The 20,354-nt window shown below is 49.0% G+C and overlaps 2 protein-coding genes across 2 annotated transcripts in view; one reads left to right on the forward strand and one right to left on the reverse strand.

Moving 5' to 3' along the window:
• Nucleotides 1-10,034, forward strand: part of Gna12 (G protein subunit alpha 12) — a 103,799-nt gene extending 93,765 nt beyond the window's left edge. The window contains exons 3-4 of the mRNA XM_004649086.2: nucleotides 5,074-5,124; nucleotides 6,675-10,034. Coding sequence (XP_004649143.2) covers nucleotides 5,074-5,124; nucleotides 6,675-7,244 — 621 coding nt within the window. The 3' untranslated portion in view covers nucleotides 7,245-10,034. The remainder of the gene's footprint in view (nucleotides 1-5,073; nucleotides 5,125-6,674) is intronic.
• Nucleotides 10,035-18,648: 8,614 nt separating this feature from the next.
• The window catches only part of Amz1 (archaelysin family metallopeptidase 1), a 10,008-nt gene continuing 8,302 nt past the window's right edge, over nucleotides 18,649-20,354 (reverse strand). Inside the window, exon 6 of the mRNA XM_004629693.2 lies at nucleotides 18,649-19,197. Coding sequence (XP_004629750.1) covers nucleotides 18,649-19,197 — 549 coding nt within the window. The remainder of the gene's footprint in view (nucleotides 19,198-20,354) is intronic.

Below are 20,354 nucleotides of genomic sequence, written 5' to 3' on the forward strand. Positions count from 1 at the left end.
AAAAACATCTGCAATAGATAATTTAGATCAATACTTTTTGAAAACCTGCAAAACAGTGAGTCCATGAAAGTTGAACCACAAAATAACAAGGGACTACTGTATAGTGCTCTAGGGTTCTCTTTTCAAAGCAAAATCTTTCACCTTTGCAGTTGTGTGCTGATGGATGGGAAAACTCAGTGTTGTAAAGAGGGCACTTCTACAGATTAAACTGTTCCTACCAGAAATCTCTCCAGGCCTGTAGATATAGGCATGACTATGACTATGCTAAAATTTATCTAGAAAGACACTGAAATAGCCATGCACATACACATGGGCATGTGCACACACACACACACACACACACACACACACACAAGAGGGGCACCATGGGAGGGATCCCTCTACCTGACTTCAGGTCATACTGTGCAGCTGAAGCCCTCAGGATTGTGTGGCTGCTCAAGGGACTGCCCTGTAGGTACATGGAACAAAACCATGCACAGCTCCTTGCTGGGTTCTGACGGAGAGGCAAAGCTGTCCCATGAAGAAGGTGGCATTTCAACAGATTGTGTAGAACAAGTGGCATCTGTAGGCAAGAAAACTGACTCTTGGTTTAAATCTCATACTTTATGCACAAACTGACTCAAACTGAATCACAGATTTTAGAGTAAAAGACTGAAAATCTAGAAAGATCACATAGTAGAAACTCCTAGGGACCTAGAGCTTGGTGAAGAGTTCTTAGACGTGACACCTAAGTTGTGACTGGTACAAGAAAAAAATTCTGTAAAAAGTAATTTTGATTTCACCAACATTTGACACCTTTGCTCTGTGAAAGATCCTAAGATGAAAAGAAAACATACAGAGTGAAAGGACCTGTGTCAGTACAGAATTCTCAGAGCTGTACTAACCCAGTGCATTACACCAATCAAAGTAGAAAACAAGAAGAGACCCTGATGTTGATAGGATGACCCAGGGTGCCACAGTGCTGGGTTTTGACACACATTACCCTGATGTCAGTACCCTGGTTCTGCGAGGCGTGGTGCCAAGGCCTGCAGTCGTATTATCAAGAAGCTGAGCCAGAAGAAACACACATTTGAGGGCAGCCTGTGCAACTTAGCAAGACCCTGTGTCAGACAGTGGGGAGGTGCCTACAGGTACAGTGAGGGATCAGTTGTCCAGCATGCCGAGACCCTGGGTTGCACCCCCAGGACCACGTGCACACATGCACACAGGTGCACAGTTTGATACTGTACTATATAAGGTGTAGCTACTGGGCAGGACAGATGACAGGTACTTAGGACCATTAAGTGTGCTCTTCGCAACCACCTGTGTGTGTGTAACTATTTCACAGCACACAGTATGGAGCAAATAGAGTTACCCCTAAATATTTCGTTTCTTAGTGTTGGTGTAAATGGACTTGCTTTTTTGTTGTTAGTATATAAAAATACTCTTGATTTTTGTATATTGACCTTCTATCTTCTGAATTTGCTAAACTCAGATTCTATCATTAGCTTTTTTATAGATTCCTGAGATTTTGTATTTGAACAGTTACAAGAGCTAAAAATTCAGTTTTATGTCTTGCTTCCCAGTCATTGCACTTCTTGCTTGCTGTGTGTGTGTGCGTGCGCACGCATGTGCGTGCGCTGGCCTGCTGTTGCACTGCCCTGCAAGTGGACGCCCTTGCAGTGTGGCCAAAAATGTACAGCGGGGACTCTTATGTTCCCCAAACCTTAGAGGAAGCCATTCCACACCTCACTGATAATTACGATGTTAACTGGAGGTGTTTTGTAGCTGTCCTTCACCAAACTCTGTATTTGTACTGTTCGCTGGGAGGTTTTAACCTTAAGTGTATGTCAGAGTTTTCAAGTGCCTTTTTTATACACTTATTAAACTTTATATGTCCTTCTTTAGTTGGTTAGAATGGAGTTCACATTGTATATTATTGATGTACTCTCCTTTATGTTGTTGGGATGGATTTGCTAAAGTTTTACTAAGGATATTATGCTCAAGATGGATATTACAATGCGATTTTCCTTTTTTGGTAATGTTCCTATCAGTTTGGTATCAAGGCTACGCTGGCCTCAAAAAAGGTGCTGAGAGGCAGGGGAGATAGCTCGGCAGTTAAGTGCCTGCCTGGCAAGCACAAGGACCTGGCTAGCCACCGAAACCAGGCATGGTGGGCACTCCTGTGATCCCAGCACTGGGGAGGCTGAAACAGAAGAATCACTCTGAGGCCAAGCTGTGTAGCAAGACCCTGCACCAAATAAATAAATATTTTTATAATGGTGCTTAGAATTAGCTCTTCCTGTATGATTTTCTGAAACAATTTATGTAAGATTTTTTTTTTTTTTTTTCTTGGAACTGGGGATTGAACTCAGACCCTTGCGCTTGCCAGGGAAGTGCTTATTTCACTGAGCCATCTCAACGGCCCCTATTATGTAAGATTAGTGTGATTTCTTCTTTGAGTGTTTGATAGAATTCACCAGAAAACTATCTAGGCCTGGAGTTTTCCTTTGGGGAAGATCTTTTTTAATAAGAAATTCTGTTTTCTAGCATAATATAGGACTGTTCAGATTTTCTGTTTCCACAGTGTCACTTAATAAGATTTTAAAAGCAGTTTGACGACTTCATGGAAGAAATCCATCAGCACCGAGTTGGCCGTGCCCTGCTCATGTTTACCCAGGGTTTGCAGGGTCTTCAGCAAACTTCCTTCATCCAGTCCTCAGGATTTCTCTCTTTTCTTACTTGCTTCTCTAGCTAGAAAGTTGCCCCTATTGACTTTTTTGAAGAACCAGCTTTTGGCCTTTTTTTTTTCTGTCCTATGAGTATCTGGTCCTAACTTGTCATCTCTCCCTCCTGCTTACCTTACTCTGCCTTTTTAGGCCATTTGAGGTAAAACCTTTAGATCATTTATCTTTCCTAACAGGAACATTCAAAAGTATGGATGTCTCCTCTAAGGACTATGATAGCCACATCTCAGAAATTCTGATACTATTAATTTCATTAAGCTCCAAGTGTTTTCTGATTTACTTTGTGGTTCCCTCTTGATTTGCAGCCTAGCTGGGTATTCCTCTCTTAGAGTTCCTGGAACTCCTGCTTATATTACCATCTGCCTGGGCGTGTTGTCCTCTTCCTTCATTAGCATTGCTGGCATGTTCATCAGTTATTTCACACCACTGATCTGATCATTCCAAAGCCACCAAGGGAATTGCGGAACACGACTTCATTATTTAAAAAAGTCCCTTTTAAGATGGGTGGCCAGCGGTCTCAGCACCAGAAGTGGTTCCAGTGCTTTGATGGGATCACATCGATCCTGTTCATGGTGTCCTCGAGTGAGTTCAACCAGGTCCTCATGGAGGACAGGTGCACCAACCGGCTGGTAGAGTCAGTGAACATCTTTGAGACCATAGTCAATAAGATTCCATATATGAATCTTATTCTGATGCTTGCTTTGTCTCTTCAGGCTATAGTGAGTTTTGTTGTTGTTTTTCATTTGTCTTTTAACTTGGCTCTAATTATTTCTTGAGAGCTGCACAGAACATATGAGTTGCTGATTCTAGGAGTACCTGCTCTTACTAAGCTACTATTCTCTGTGTTCGTCTGCCTGTCATTCCAGTTTGGGAACAGCTGTGTGCTCTGTGACCTCAGTTGTCTGATGTATTTAAGAAAAGTTGTTGATTTTCTGTTTGTTTGGGTTTTTTTGCTTGTTATGAAAGAGGGTATGATGAGTCACTTTTCCATCACTGAGACAAAATACCTGATACCCACAGCATAAGAAAGAGCAGTTTATTTTATTCATAGGTTCAGAAGGTGGTTCAGTCCATGCTTGGTTGACTCTAAGGCAGAATAACCCTGAATAATTTATGTACAAAGAATAAAATAAACCGAGATAGAGAATGGGCCATTTTGGTGGAGAAAAACACAACAAAAGTCTTTCTGTATTAGGATCTGATATGTCTAGTTAGAAGATACTGATTTCAAACTCAGTAGAGATTTAAATTTAAACTGGGCAGATAGGGCCAGCGAGATAGCTTAGTGAACTAAGCGCCTGCTTAGGCAAACACAGGGACAGGGGTCATCCCCGGCACTGCATACTGACTGGCCCCACACACAGGCACACTGAGATGACCACCAAGGCCGAGCATGGTGGTGCATGCCTGTAATCCCAGCACTGGGGAGGCTGAAAACAGGAGGATCACTATGAGTGCGTAGTGAGGATCACTATCCAAGCTGCGTAGTGAGACCTTGTAACCAATACATAAAAAATAAAAAAAATGGGCCTGGAAGATGGTTCAGTGGAATAAGCGCTTCCCTGGCAAGCTCAAGGACCTGAGTTCAATCCCCGGTTCCACAAAAAAAAATTTAAAAAAAAAAATTTAAAAAAATAAAAATGTGAGGCCCTCAGAACTCTTCCCATGAATGCGCAATGTCGTTTATTTCCTAAAGCAGGATCATGAGTGACCCTAAAGGTGCCTCTATCACTGTGGAATATGGCTCTATTTGTGTCAATATTTAATCCAGGAAAAAAAGACTGATCCTTCCACCATAGAAATGCAAATGAAAGATCCTGTTTGTTCTGTGCTGTAAATCAGATCATAAGTGTGTGAAGTCATAATGAAATGCCTCTAGAAAGTGGAAAATACATTGTCTTTGCCACTTCAGGATTTACTACTTTAAAAGCCAATGTCCAGGGTCCTGGTTCTAGACCTGTCCCTCCCTGGTGCCCACCACAGAGTATGCTAGCGTCCACCAGGCATCAGACTGCATAGCAAAGGAGCTCTGAGAAAGAGTCAGGTTTTGAACCTCAGGGTTGGAACAAGAAACAGCATTATTTTTAAAACTGTACCTTTAATTTTTTTTTTTTTTTTTTTGCGGAACCAGGGATTGAACTCAGGCCCTTGTGCTTGCCAGGCAGGTGCTTATTTTACTGAGCCATCTCCCTGACCCCTGTACCTTTAATTTTAAAAATTAAATATTTGCTCTTTTATTCTGCTTTCCTGTTTGTATAGCAGAATAGTTCTAGTGTAACCCTACTCCATTCTTTGAGTCAGGTTCCTTAATCCAAACTGAGTCTTGAATGTTCTTCCTCCATAACAGGGTGAATCAGTGAAGTACTTCCTGGATAACTTAGACCGGATTGGCCAGCTGGTGAGTAACACACACACACACACACACACACACACACACACACACACACACCTGTTCACCAGTCTGTGATCCAGGGTAAAAAACCTTTGTGTTGATACTAAAGCAAGCAGTCATGGCCTTGGCCATGCTAACAGGACACCATGTTACTCTAATGTCCCTGAGGAGTACTGTAATGTCGTGTTCTTGCTTAGATCTCTACTTTGTCTAAGGTGAAAGGGAGGAAACTGCTCTATGAGAAAGACTTCTTCCCCCAAGTCACTGTGAGGGGACAGAGGAGTCCTTCTGTCAAAGGAGGGTTTCCTGTAACTTGTTCCTAGTGGAAAGGTCAGGCAAATACAAAACGAGTTGTTTAACACAACCCCAAATGCAGTGAGGATCACTTTGCCCTGCCCTACCCGCAAGAACAGATCCAGCATGGTACGCTTTCAACACTGGTGTTCTCTAAAAAATGAGACTGAAACTCACAAGTGCAATACCATTGAGCTCCTGAAAGACTAGCGATGATTCCTTACCGTCAACCAACATCTGGTTCTAAGACCTTTTCCAGCTACCTCCTTAATGTTTTCCTATGATATTGCTGGGTTTTTCTTTTTTAAGAAAAACAATTTGAATCAACATTCTAGTAAGGTCCATTTATCACAACTGGTCCATGTCACTTACATTTCTTTCAATCTATTTTCTCCTCTCATCTTTTTTCCTCTTCATTTATTGATTAAAGTAACTAGATCACTTATTCCATGGGGTATATTAGTGTAGATCTTGCTGACCAGTCCTGCAGCGTACTTCTCCTCAGTGATGTTGCTCCCCTGTTGCCTCTGCCCTGTGAACTGGCAAGTAGCCCTCCAGTTCAGTCTCAGGGATAGGGGTTTGCTGCATGACTGCCGCTTGAGTAGCTTTGTGCACCAGGATCTGGAGGATGCTTCATAATTCATGCTCAGAGGCTAGAGAGTTGCCACTGTTGTGTTTGTGATGCTAAAGACTAAAGCATTTTCTGAGGGGCTTGCTGGGGGTGTGCTAAACATATAGAAGACCCTGAGTTCTATCCCCAGCACCAAAGAGAAAAAATTTTTCCAAGAATAATGTGCTAGGGGCCAGGGAGATGGCTCAGTGGAATAAGCACTTGCCTGGCAAGCGCAAGGGCCTGAGTTCAATCCCAGGTTTCACCAAAAAAAAAAAAAGAATAATGTGTTCGTTATATCAGAGATTAACTATAAATTACTTTGCAAAACAGGAAAAATGTTGCAGAAGCAAACCAGAAAAGGCAGTAATTCCCTCTAGAAATGAAAATCGATGCAATTTTATGCTGCAGTCTGGAAGTGAGGCTTCCTCCCTTCTTCCCTAGACTGAGGAGCTTCCAACTGTATTGAAATGCACTTAATCCTTTCACTTTGCTTCCTGGTAAATTTATAGTTCTATAAGTGAAATTTGCTTTTGGTGTTTGGTTAAACATATTGCAAGTTAGTGTAGCTTTTCTCTCCACTCTTTCTGCTTTTTTTTTTCTTCCTGTTCTCTCTTCCCCTCTTGACTGTCCTGCATCCCATATTTTACAGAATTACTTCCCTAGTAAGCAAGATATCCTGCTGGCCAGGAAGGCCACCAAGGGAATTGTGGAACACGACTTCATTATTAAAAAAATCCCTTTTAAGATGGTGGACGTGGGTGGCCAGCGGTCTCAGCGCCAGAAGTGGTTCCAGTGCTTTGATGGGATCACATCGATCCTGTTCATGGTGTCCTCAAGTGAGTTCGACCAGGTCCTCATGGAGGACAGGTGCACCAACCGGCTGGTAGAGTCAATGAACATCTTTGAGACCATAGTCAACAACAAGCTGTTCTTCAATGTTTCCATCATCCTATTCCTCAACAAGATGGATCTCCTGGTGGAGAAAGTGAAGACAGTCAGCATCAAGAAGCACTTCCCGGACTTCAAGGGCGACCCACACCGGCTGGAGGACGTCCAGCGCTACCTGGTCCAATGTTTCGACAGAAAGAGACGAAATCGCAGTAAACCCCTGTTCCACCACTTCACCACTGCCATCGATACCGAGAATATCCGCTTCGTGTTCCATGCTGTGAAGGACACAATCCTGCAAGAGAACCTGAAGGACATCATGCTGCAGTGAAGGAGAAGGCCCCTCATCTTGTAGCATCCCTGAGCAGCCCCACAGCTGCCGGCTGGGTCTCATAGGGGGATGTGTCCTTGTGGCCTTCTCAGACCCTTGTCATCAGACACCTGGCCCCACAATGCTGGACAGCAGCCAGGCCAGCAAGCATCAGGAAAAGGACATGGGGACTCTGATGTTAGCTACTGAATCTGGGGACTAGTGAAACTACTGAAAACCCAAGCGATCACTTTGGTGTTAATCTGTAATCCCTGATAACACGGCTTCCTTTCTACAGAAACCCTAGTCCTTTCCTGGCACAGTGTAATCAAGTGTTGTGTGTGTACGCACACACTCGCTCTCTACTAACAGAAACACAGACCCAGCTGGCCTCGCAGATGGCTTTCCTCTCTAACTTGCACGTCTTCACAGAGACAGACTAACCTGAAAGCTTTGCCTTGCAGTATTTTGCAGATACATGGCAGTGCTGCTAAGCTCATAGCCTGAGCTAGCCCTGCCGTCCTGGCTCAGGGTCCAAGTGCCACCTCCCAAAGTGAATACATTGCCTTTTAAGCTGTGCCAATGTCCTAAGAGCCCCCACTCCAGGAGTGTGAGGTTGCGCCGAGGAGCTGTGTCAGGCAACCCTGCCCCTCACTGTGAATGATGAGGTTGGGGGCTGTGGCCCTGCCTTAATGCCCTGGTGACAGGCCTGGCCTCATCAGCTTGCCCAGCAACGTGGCGCAGAGTGGGAATGGTCACCACCATGGCTCACACAGTGGTGCTTTTTAACTCCTTGCCACTCCCTCACACATGATGACAAAGACACATAAGCCAAGTAGCCTTACAGGTGGCTTCTTATTCTGACTTACAAGTCACCTTCTGACAGGACAGTTGGCAATATGTAGCACCCTCTTTTGCAAACAGTAGAGAGTGTCCTCTTCCTTTCCTAGGCTTCCAAGAGCACATGCAGAGCCTTCAGGAGCACCCCAGCTCTCCAGAGCCTATCACAGCTGACCCCTCACAAAGCCCACAAGCCCTGGAATCCCAGGGGTCCTTGTACTCAGCACGCCCCTCAGTCTCATTCCTGGCGGGGCTCTCGCTTCTGTTGCTGCACACACAGAAGTGGGCTGTGGTGAGGGGAGAAGAGTAGGCACTGTAGGAGGCTGCACGGGAGGTGTGAGCCGGTACAGCATCAGCTGTCCACTTACCTGCCAGGTGTCTCCCAGACATTGCCACTCCAAACTGCCCCTCTGTTACTCTCCCAAAAGAGTCTGGGAGTAGAAGAGAGGCTTTTCCTAGCATTTCAAGTGAGAGAAATTGGCAGCAGATGCTGCAGCTCACTAACCCATCCAAAGGCCTGTCCCAAGGCCACGCTGCTCCTGACTGTGTCCCATATGCTTCTTGCTCTTGGCTCTTTTCAGCAACCAGATAAACAGGAGTCTGTGGCTGATGTTAGATGAGAAGAGGAAGAGAAGCTTGCTTCTGCATCATCTTGTGTCATAAGGCTTTCTTTAGAGGACAGCACAAAACCTTTCAGTGTTCAGAGGTTTATGTTAGTGTTTGCTGGGGTTTGGGCTCTTTGGCTGAAGAGAAGTTGCTGTTTTTGTACTGCTTCCTGCACAGCTCTTCAGGTCTAGGGGCAGTCACCAGGGTTAGTGTTTAAGGAAATGAGTAACCTTGGCAGAGCCTATCAGGGTAGGCGTATTTGAGCATGGTAAAGGTGGTCTGTCTACGCAGTGAGCTGTCCTGGCCCAGTATCTCACATGGTGTTTCTTAGGCTTGAGACCCAGAGGAGAGCATACCCACCTTGGGGCATGCTCCCTGGCTGTTGGAGACCACTGTGACCTGTGCCCCAAGCCAGCCTCTGGGGAGAGCTTTCCCTCTTCCAGCCTGACATACAGACAGTCACTTTCAAGCCCAGAAGCATAGCAGTAGTGAGATATGGCGACTTCTGATAACACAACAGGAGCAGCTGGGACAGCCAGGGGTCCAGGTCCTCTACCAGCTCAGCCTCTGGCCTCAGGTCCCACTAGCTGAGCCTCCGCAGCCTCCTCTTTCCGATGCAGGGGGCTTAGAGCATCCATCTACAAGGATGCCCACTTAGAACTGAGGTGTCAGAGTTGGAGAAGAGGCCTGATTGAAGGCTGAGCTGAAAACATTTGCAACTTCTCTACACATAGATTGTAGTTGTTTTTTGTCTCCAAAACCTTAGGCTTTTGTATTTTTTTAATTTTAATTCCACTGTTACCCTTGACTATTGTCTTTTCTATTTTATTGCAAATATTGGAGAAGCAGGAGGTACTCATGCCTCATCTATTACTGCAGAAATATAACAATAAACTTTCTCAAAATAAGACTTCCTCATAGTTATATGTTTATACTAAAGAACACAGTGTAGGTCTTTACTGATACCTATTTTTAACTTGTTTGTAAAGAAATCAGATATTTTGAGTCAGCTCCAATTTATAGAGCTCTATAATTATGATTTTTCCAACTTCTTTGGTAAAAGATGAGTACAGTTATTTTAACTCCATGATCAAAAATTACATTAAAATAAGCTGTTTGGTTATGAGTGACAAACTTGGAGGTCTTGGGACACAATTCCTCATCTGGTTTTGTAGGACAAAGGCCTTCCTTACGACGGTCATCCAGAGCCAGCTGCCCACGGCTTTTACTTTGTACCTGTGTTAACAGTGGCCAGGAAGGTCTGGCCTGAAGATCGGAGCAACTTCCATCTCTGATATGTATCACTCAGTATTCAAACGAACACTAATTTTGTATTTTTCAGTAAAAACTCCCATCCTAATGTCATTTGAAGAAAGTTCACTCTTTGTCAATCGCAGCTTTCATTTTCACATACCAGAAAAGCCTGGTGTGTAGGAGAGCCTCAGAAATTCTGGTTTGATTAAAGACCATCACCCCTAAAGGGTCTGAAAGCAGCACGTAGCACATATGTTCACATATGTGCATGCATGTATGAGAAGCCCAGCAGCAACTAGCAAGACCAGCAGGGCCCAGGGCCTGGCAGTGCTGTGGTTGCCACTCCTGGGTGACAGGTAATGGTCCCAGCCAGAGAACAAGGAGCCATGCTAACAAAGCCCAGATGCCTCTGGTCCTTGCCACAGCTGGTAGCCAGAGCCTTCTCACACTTTCCCAATAAGCAGGCTGCTAGCAGGGCTGCGTGTGTCACTCGGTGCCTTGTCTATGTGCAGCCAGCAAGGTTTGAGCTGACCCCATTGGGAAGGCAGAAGCATGCCCACAACTACCCAGAAGGCCAAAGGCCCAACCCTTGGGGTTCAACACCTCCATTTGTGAAAGTTGGACAAAATAGTGATTCTCAGCTTAGGGGACAGACTTAGCTCACCTGAGCAGCTTCTGTGCTTCTCAGGACCCCTCAGACCCAGCTCTCATCTATATGTCTTAAAAGATGAGTGTACAGCAGCATGGAGGGCCACAAGATTAGACAGTCCTTGAAGTATCTGTGAGGCAGATAGAATTCTGCCTTTGGCAGGATGACCACTGTCAGTCACCAGAGGGCAAGCCCCTGGATGTGACCAACAGCAACCTCAGGAGGAAACACACCTCCTTGGTGCAGAGATACTCATCTTCACAAGATGTTCCCATGCCCAAGTGGGCAGCCCTTCCAATACCCAGTACCAGCTTCTCTGAGGAACCTGAGATGTACATAGCCTCTAGGGCAGAAAGCCCTGTATTCCTGCCACTCTGGAGAGTCCACACACCTGAAGAGGGGCTGATACAGACCTCAGCTCCAGCCCCTCCATAAGGCCTTGCACTGGGCCAGGGAGAAAGGGATCGGATCCATAGGGAAAAAAGCTCTTGAGTGCCACTCAGATGGCCCAGGAGCTAATACTGCCATGTGAACCATTGTTTTAGGGCAGGTGACACACCAGCTGGTGCCTGTATCCAGGAAGAGTGAAGGTCTAAAGTAGAGTCTGGGAGGTAACTTCACGTGGGACAGTGCTGCTTCTGCCTCAGCAGCCCAGAATTCCAGAATGTTCCACCTGATGTCCTGAAGAGGTACATCAGAGTGCTAGACACCTGCTGTTTACCCCTGCAGAGCTCTCGAACCTGAAGCCTGGTTGTTCTCAGGATGGTAGAGTAGGGAATCTGATTTCCACACTGAAGCACTGATGTCTCTGCAGGTGACCACTGACCTCCAGCCACAGCAGGTTACCAGTGGCCTGCAGCCTCCCTCAGTCCTCTTGCTTACTATCCTGAGGGCCTCACGTCCAGAACAGATAGCTCTGCCCACCAGCAGGCTCCCACCCCAACTATATAAGCCCTCAGGACAGCTGTCCTTTGTGTACATTGCCTACACCTTGCTGAATCAGTCCCTTTAGCATGCCAAGCTTCTCCCACACATGAAATGCCTATGCAAAACGCAAGAACCCAAGAGGAGGAACACGAGGTCACCAGAAATAAGTGAGCTGCAAACTATCCCGGCAGAATAGGTGTCTGCGGGAATTGGTGGCTATGCATACAGACCAAGGGAAACAAAATGACAAAGCTAGAATAGAAAGGTTTCCTGCCCATAAAGCAGAGGACATGGTGGCCACAGAGCCTTCCTCTCTGGGCTGAATGAACATTGCCCTGATCTTTAACGCTGCCCTTGGGGTTCTTGTATTCAGAGCCTGCAGGCCTCACGTCTGTGGGGCAGTCATCTTTTAAGGGTTGTATTGGAAACAGCCTGTGGCTCACTTCAGAGAGACAGCAGAACCTAACCCTAGCTCCACCCTACAGACACCATCCCCAGCTAATCTGCAAGGCTGCAGCAGCCTCTCAGAGCGTGTACGCCGTGTGGGTGTCCTGCAGCACTCATCTTCCCCCATCCACAGCCTCAGAATGACACAGGAGGCCTCTACCACGAGTGTCTCTTGGCTGCTCTTAGTATTGGGATATCAAAAACCAACCAGACTTGCACCTGAAAGACCAGCAAAGTCAGATGTGAGGCTGCCCTGATCATCATCCCAGCCATCAGGATGATGCGCTTTTCTAGGTTCACCCTCAGATCAGTGGACAGAAGCTCTCACCAGCTTTTGTGACCTGGGGCCCACAGGGTCCAGAAAGATGAATTATCAGGTCTGGCAATCCCAGGACCCTCACAGAATTATTTTGACCTCTTAAGCAAATTGAGCCAGGGATATAGCTCAGCAGAATAAGTGCCTGCCTCGTAAGCACAAGGTCCTGAGTTTGATCCCTGGTACCAAAAAAAAGAAACAAGCAAATTGACTTAAAGCCATCTCACTGTCCCTTAATTCCATTAGAACAAACTAAAACCCATCATCCTGCCCCACCATCCTCAATGTTAATGTGCCTGGCCCCATTCAGCACCACCTTCTGCCTGTCACCCAGGGAGCCCGACCTCCGTGCTGAGCAGCGCTGAGGCCCTGCAGAATGGATGAGATGGAGATCATGCCACCAAAAATGCCCTGAAACTGCCTTGGATGTGGCAGAGGTCTTAAACACCAAGAGGGCATGATGCTGTGTCACGGGGTCCCCAGGGAGTGAACACCAAAACTGCCCAGGCAGGACCACTGTACTGTAACTGGTCTCCGTTTACACATACTGTGTCTAGGCTAAGGTAAATGTGACAAAGTGTAAAAAGTGTTTCTTACAGCCACGGCGGTTGGTTCAACATGTTTTGTATATATGATTTTTACAAATTATTAAAATTTGCCTTAAATCACATCTGTCTTCCTGGCATGGTATCTCCCACTGGAACCTTCACAAATGTGGTCACCGGCTGCCACCTCAGAAGTGTGGGTAACAGTAGGTCCCTAAACACATGTTCAGCATTGTATCCACAGGTCTCTGGGGCAGAATCACACCTTCCAGACAGGTACCTCTCCTTGGGGTCCGTGTGGATGATGTAGGATGTGGGTCTGGTGCCCAGCCCACCAGGCAAGAGGGAGGTAAGTGGCGGCTAGGTACATGGCCCTGGCCTCCCTGTTCCCTTCCTTCACCCTCGCAGTGATGACAACTTTTTGAACAGCAGTACATGATCCTCAGAACACACAGGCAGGGGTCACTGGTCAAGTTCAGACGGTGAGTTGTCTGTTTCCACTTAGATTTTGAGACCGACATCCTCCTCTCCCATCCTTTTTCTGTTTTGTTTGCTTGGTTTTTGTTTTGAGACAGGGTCTCACTATATAGTTCGGGCTGACCTTGAACTCGTGGTAATCCTGCCTCAGCCTCCGGAGTGCCAGGATTACAGGTGTGCACCACCACACCTCGCTCAAGGTCTTCTTCTTTCAGCTATACAGCATTTATGAATTCAGAGAGGGAAAATGTGCAATGTGTGCATGGGAATTCTGAGGAACACAATGTATTCTGTGTATCCGAGTTACCTGCAATCTCAGGACTTGGACCAGACAGTTAACACTGCCACAGAGTCAGGCACATTACAGCTCATGTGATCCAGCAAAGCTATTCCCACTGTGCAGCCTGTCCTAGAGCCAGTGCTGCTGCTCTGAGAGAACCTGGCCCCACCTGACAGTCCTCGTTTGCTTTTGCAGGTATGGCCGCTTGGGGTCCATGACAAGCTTTGGGCTGTGGCCTCAAGAGTCCCACACTTGGGCTGGTGAGATGGCTCAGTGGTCTAAAGCACCTACTTAGAACAAGCTTAACAAAGCAAAGGGACCGAAGTTCAATCCCCCAGCACCACATGCCAGCCAGCCCCGCCCCCTGGTGGGCTGAGCTGGCCACACACACACACACACACACACACACACACACACACACACATAAAAAGAGTCCCATACTGGATTAGGGAGATAGCTCAGTGGTCTAAGTGCCTGCCTGGCAAGCACAAGGACCCAAGGTTTGATCCCAGCATACCATGCTGGCCCTGCACCATGCCAGCTCTGTGCTGTGCTGACCACCAAAATGGTGTGGTGCATGCCTGTAATCCCAGTGCTGGGGAGGCTGAGACAGGAGAATCACTGAGTCCAAACTGCATAGCAAGACCCTGTACCAAATAAGTCTTTAAAAAAAAAAGAGAGTCCCACATTGAGCAATGCTTCTGGATGGGGTAGCAAAACAGCAGGAGAGAGAACACAGTTGGCCTTTAGATTGCCACTTGCACCAGCCCCATTGGCCTTCAGGGTCACAACAGAGGGAATAGGGTGGCAGCTGGGATGCTACTGCCCGGATGTCTACTAGGGGATCCCCTGCAGGCTGGTGAGATATCAAGAAACCTCCCCTGGGTCACTGCAGTGCTGAAAGTGGCTGAGGCCTGCTCTCATCCCAGACAGACATCCTTCCACCTCTGCCTCCCCCTGCAACTTCTGATGTCCACTGGAAACATGACTTGGAACCCAGCTGGCACCATGTGCAACCTCCCTGCCCAACTGCAGGCCTCTGAACACTGATTTCTGCAGATTCCAGCCTGTACCAGAGAGAAGCCTGGGTAATGGCCACAAGGACTTGACAAGCCCAGGTGACAAGAGCCTGGTTTCATCTCAGTGTGACAGTGGTGTCATCAGCATGCCTGGGGTTGGCATGGGGGTGACTTCACTCAGCAGAGCTGGCTGGCCTCCAGTCTGGTTAATTTGTTGAGGCTGAGGTCAGCTCAGAGCAGGCCTGAGGGTGGATAGGCCTGGCTGTGGCAAGCCTTTGGGGGAGCCATTCCTTCCCAGCCCCTGTGTGCAGTGTCGCCCCCTGAGAACCAGTGACCCCTGGGCACCTCTCAGAAATTGCTGACTCAGGTTCATTTTGGTTTGCCTCCTACCCTCAGTTACTGTGGGTTCCAGTCCATGGAGAGGATGCTGTGAACACTAGAAAAGGAAAGAGCCATCACCACTTCCACTGGCTATTTGTATTTATTCTGCTTTCAGAGTCAGTCTTTACAGTGAGGCGGGGCATTTTTCTCAGTTATGGGGTAGTGTGGCCTTTGGCAGCTTGTTATCCCAAGGGCCGCACATTTGCTGTTTCCTTGAGACCAGACCCCTGTGTGTGCAGTCACCCCCACAGGAACCAAACTAAAAGGCTCAACAGGGGACGCCAGCCCCAGGAGCCACTGTCCCCCAAGCAGCAGCAGTGCCCTCCCAGCTGTCACCACATGGGGAGCCCCATGGAAGAAAGCCTCCATCCTCCAAGCCCAGGTGCTGCCTCCAGGAGCTCTGCTTCACCATCTTCATGGGAAGGAACCATTCCAGTTGGGCTCTTGCATCTTCATACCAACAAATCCACAAAGCCCCAGCAGCTTTGGGCTTCCTTGTGGTTGGCATCCTCATGGGCACTGGCCACTCACCCCATATTCCTTATTCCCCCGTGGGCTTGGAGGTGTAGAACCACCGGGGTTCCTGGTGGTCTCAGGAGCTAGGGTGAACATGAAGGTGGCAAATGGAGCCTGTGCTTAGCTCTGCAGGGGCTCCAGAGGTGAGCACCCCTATCTGCATTGGCTTCTGTGGGCATTAAATGGGCTGACGGCATCTGCCTTGTGCTGTTGTTTTCAGAATGGACAGTGATGGCTATAAAGTACCCCAGTACTTAGGAGGACCCTGCTGTTCTACCCTTCCTGAGCAGGCATGGTGCTGGCAGTCAGTCTCAGAGGCCTAGTGCGTGTGTGCCCACCTACCTGTCTGCCCACCTGCCTGCCTGTTAGGTCTTGAGGGCACCTTGTCTTGGCACAAGGTGCACAGACCTGTCCCTGGCATATTCCAACAGCCCCTGAGAACTTCATAGGATCTAAGTCTGGACCCTCACCTTCACCATTAGCAGCTTAGCTAGATGTGCATGCGTGAGTATGGGCATGCATGCATGCGTGTGCGTGTGTCACTGAGAACTCTGCCTTGATGTCTGCAGACAGGATGCACCACCACTCACCCTCCTCCTCTCCCTGGAGATAGGTGCAAAGCTGCTCACCCTCCTGCCCCGTGAGGTCTCCGCCACAGGAGCAGAGTGCTTCTCCTCCACTCCTCCCATGGGAGGCTGAACTGCAGACGTTGGGCCACCAGGTATAGGACCCACGCCCACCTCGGTCACAGCCTGGCTGAGACATGGGAGGCTCTCTGCAGAACTGCCAGGCTGGATGGCCTGTTCCAGAGGAGCCTCAACTGACCCAGAAATGAGGAAGCACTTAAGCCGACTGTTTGTGTTGCCCACCTTGGCATTTCTGGGATGGGACCCAGAGCCGCATGCATGTTAGGCAAGCGCTGTACCACTAGGTGTTCCATCCCTAGCCTAATTTTGCCCAGTTTTTTAGGAAAGGTTTACACTTGGAAGCTAAGACAAGAAGATCACAAGTTCAAACCCAACCTAAACAACTTAGAACTTGACTCAAAAAGTTTTTAAAAGAGATGCAGATGTAGCTCAGTGTAAAGGCCCTGGGTTAAATCCCCAGTACCACAACAAAATAAAATAAAGTCCACATGGCCCCGTGCTCACAGAGACAATCTTCTATAAACATCTCTGTGCACAGCTACGTCCTGCCTCAGGCTGGAGTTACTTTAGGCAGATTTGGGAGCCGTGGCTTTACTGACACAATAGCACTCACTGTCACCTCCTCTGCCCTCCTCCCACAGCACCTGTCCCCATTTGCTCTTTACTTATCCTGTACAAAACCTAAGGCTGACAGGTATATCAAGAAAAAAAAACATGAGTTGTCCCTAAAAGTTGCGCTTTGGGAGCTTACCAATCTTTGAAAAGATTATTATTGGTGAAAGTTTTTCTGAGTGCTACCACCCACTACCCTCCCCACGCCCCTGCCCAATCTCCTGCTCTGAGGACACGTGACAGGTGAGCACCAAAGGCCTTGGGTGCAGGCAGGCTGCACTGAGGATGAGAGCCCCAAGCTGGCCCTGTGAGCTCTCACCAGCTCTGCTTTACCAATTCAGGTAATGCTTTCACAGAGCACAGAAGGAAAGTGAAAATGGGCAGACTATGGCACAGGGTCAGAAGCCACACCCAGGCCCCACACCCCCAAAGGGCCATGTGGCATGCGTGGCCGCCTCCCTCTTTTTTCCCATCTCCCACGCACTGCCAGAACCTTGTCATCCCCCGACTTGGAGGGCTAGTGATTGCCCAGATGGAGAGCACAAGTGACAGCCTGGAGCTCCAAGCTGACGCAGGAGGCCACGCCATGTGATAAGGAGACCCAGGACACTGAACTGCAGCCTGGAGTTCCAGCTGTGCTCGTGGCCACCTCCCCATCCAGCTTAGCCCAAAAGGGATTCCTGGGCAGTGGTTATAGTTTGGGGGGCCTGGCCTTCCACTCCTGCTGCCATGTTGCCCACTGCTGGCATCCCATGGGACTCACTTCATAAAAGACCTGGCTTGTCACTGACTCCCCATCAGCCTGTCCCAGGAACCTCCTAATGGTGGGGCAGTCTCTTTGGAGCCAAAACAGAGCAGGGGCCCAGTGAGGTCCCTACTGCTGCTGCTAAGCTGTGTGTTTGCCTCCTCAACCTCTGCCCAGGATAGATACAGGGACCAGGACTGTACCACTAGGCCCTTGTCAGGTTCACAGGGCATCAGTGCCCCTCCCCTGCCTGGGCCCTGCTAATCTTATACTGTAGCCCATTTCTCTTAGAAGCCTCAAAACTGCCTGAGCCCCCACCCAGCAGAGGCACAAGCTCCGGTTCTCCGCTCTTTCCAGGAGAAAAGCCAAGGGTTCTGCCACAGAAGCATCCTCCCTGCAACTCTGGCACTGCAGGCTGGGACACTGATGCCAACTGGTCACTTCAGGAACACAGCTGAGTGTGTGTGCACGCAAAAGAGCTTCAAACCAAGTGGCACAAAATTGAAGGGAGGCAGACAGCTCTACAGCTGTGATGGATTTTAACACCCCTGTGGCAGGAACAGATAGAACCAGACCACAGAACAAAATATATATAAAGACGGATGAGCTGGACACCCATCCTGGCCTTGGCCTCACTGATATCAGCAGTGCTACTACCTTTGTCAGAAAACTTCCCCCTAATGTCGCTGCAGTCTATTCTCACCACTGCGGGTGATGGCATACTATGGCCTCTAAGGACAAGGCCCTCTCCCTTCCTGTCCTCTACCCTGAAAACTAGATGCTCTCCTCCCACACAGCAGTTGTCTGAGAAGCTGCAGGCCCGGTGGGTACTAGCTCCACCCACGCAGCAATGCCATGAAGATCCAAGGAGGGAACACCGCTCCTGCCACAGCATGTGACTATGTATGTGGCCAGGGCGCCACAGAAACACAGCATCACTTCCCCCAGGAAGTGGGTGGGCAGCTACCAAGCCCCTGGATGGTCACTGGGACCCTGACTGAAGGAACTGGCAGACCCCCTGTCCAGCAAGGGAAAGGCAAGGATACTGCGCCACAGGTGCCCATGGCCAGAGTGGACAAAGGGACCCAAAGGGCCCACAGGAGGCACCCTCACCCACTCAGCTTCTGGAAGGAAGCTTTCAGCCCTGTAGCCCCCCTCGCTGTGCTACTTCTCCTCCCCGTCCCAGCGGTAGGAGGAGGGCTCCGCCTTGCAGAGCCTGCGCACACTCAGGCGCCGCTTCAGGGAGGAGAACTTGTCCCCCAGGACCTTGCGCAGCCCCGCGCTGTCCCTGTCACAGGGTCTATCCTGCCTGGTGGCTGGGAGCTGCCCTGTGAACATCTCCCACGGCTCCAGGGAGTCCACGGCCCTGTCCACCTGTGCCAGCTGCTCCTCAGCCACCTCCTGCTGCAGAGCCTCGATGCACATGGCCAGCCACCGTCCATGCTCCTCAATGGCCTCCATGGGGCCCCCAGGCCTTGGCAGCACCTCTGTGGCCACCAGGGAGCTCAGCTCATCGTCTGTCCCCTCCAGGAAGGTGTGACTCCACACATCAGGTGTGCCAGGCTCTGACAGGCTGGTGCCAGGCTCTGAATCACTCTCACAACACATGCCTGAGTCAGCGCTGATAGGCAGGGTGGTCTCGGACACAGATGACTCCCCGGCCTCCGGACTGGGCCATGTCCCCGCTACTGCCTGGGTCCAAGCGTGGAGTCTCTAAGAGGGAGAAACATACCTGAGTCTCCTGCTCGGGCACTTGTCAGGGCTCCAGCTATCCTCAGATACCCTGGGGCCAGTATATGGCCCACAGCCCTCCCATAGTGCCCTGGGGCTGGGACTCCAGCTGTGCCTAAGCCAGATGGTCAAGCCCACACAAGTCCCCATCTGCAGGTGGGCAATCCCGAGTATGCCCAGCAAGGATGCTGGACACTGACAGGTGGTAAAAAGCAGAGCTTTCTCCAGCCAGGTCCCCATTCGCACAAGTACTCAGGTTGCCCACAATGGGGTCAGACTTCCCCTTGTATGACTCCTAACCATCCCCGACCCTGTCCCCAGAGATGTGGCCATCAATTGCCCTGGAGAGTTTGTGGGTATAAACAACATACCATGCCCACCCCCCGCCAGGTCCTGAGCTAACCAGGGCTTCTCATCAGGGTCAGAGCATGAGGCCCACTCTCTGGTAAAAAGGTAAAGGTAGAAAAAGTTCATATTATGGGGCCGGGAGATTGCTCAGTAGGATAAGCGCTTGACTGGCAAACGCAAGGATCTGAGTTCAATCCCTGGTTCCACCAAAAAAAAAAAAAGAATCCCTGAAAAAAGAAAAAGTTCACATCAGATAGTTGAACAGGACCTCAGATAATGTCCATAAAATGACAAGTCCCAATCCCCATGCAGACCAGAGCTACCCCTTCATGAAGACAGTGGTCCATGCAGCATGTCCCCAGATGACAAGGGTCATACCAGCTGCCTCTCTGAGGACAGCACTGAGTCACTGAGACAAACCCCCCCCCCCCGAGCCTGTGCTCTGAGCTATTCCAGCTGCAGTTGTCCCTGCAGGAGGTGGCCCTGTGATCCAGAGAAGAGGAACAGCTTCCCAGAACCAAGAGAGCCATCATCAGCACCCTGACATGAGGGGCCACCCAAGAGGCAGGTCTCCACCTTCACTGAAGACTTGTGCTTCCATCCGAAGGTGGATGTAAAGAAAAGTGTCCTCAGGACATATGAGAACTTTTACTGTAATGTCATGTACCTCGGTAGTGTCCCAAATTTTCTGATTAAGAAGATTATGGGGCCAAAGAGGAAAGTGATCGATGACATAGAGTGGGCCTAAGGAGAGTCACATGGGGAGAAGATACTCTCTCAGGCTTTCACAG

Source organism: Octodon degus, unplaced genomic scaffold (assembly GCF_000260255.1).
Source record: "Octodon degus isolate 3935 unplaced genomic scaffold, OctDeg1.0 scaffold00031, whole genome shotgun sequence".
Lineage (NCBI taxonomy): Eukaryota > Metazoa > Chordata > Mammalia > Rodentia > Octodontidae > Octodon > Octodon degus.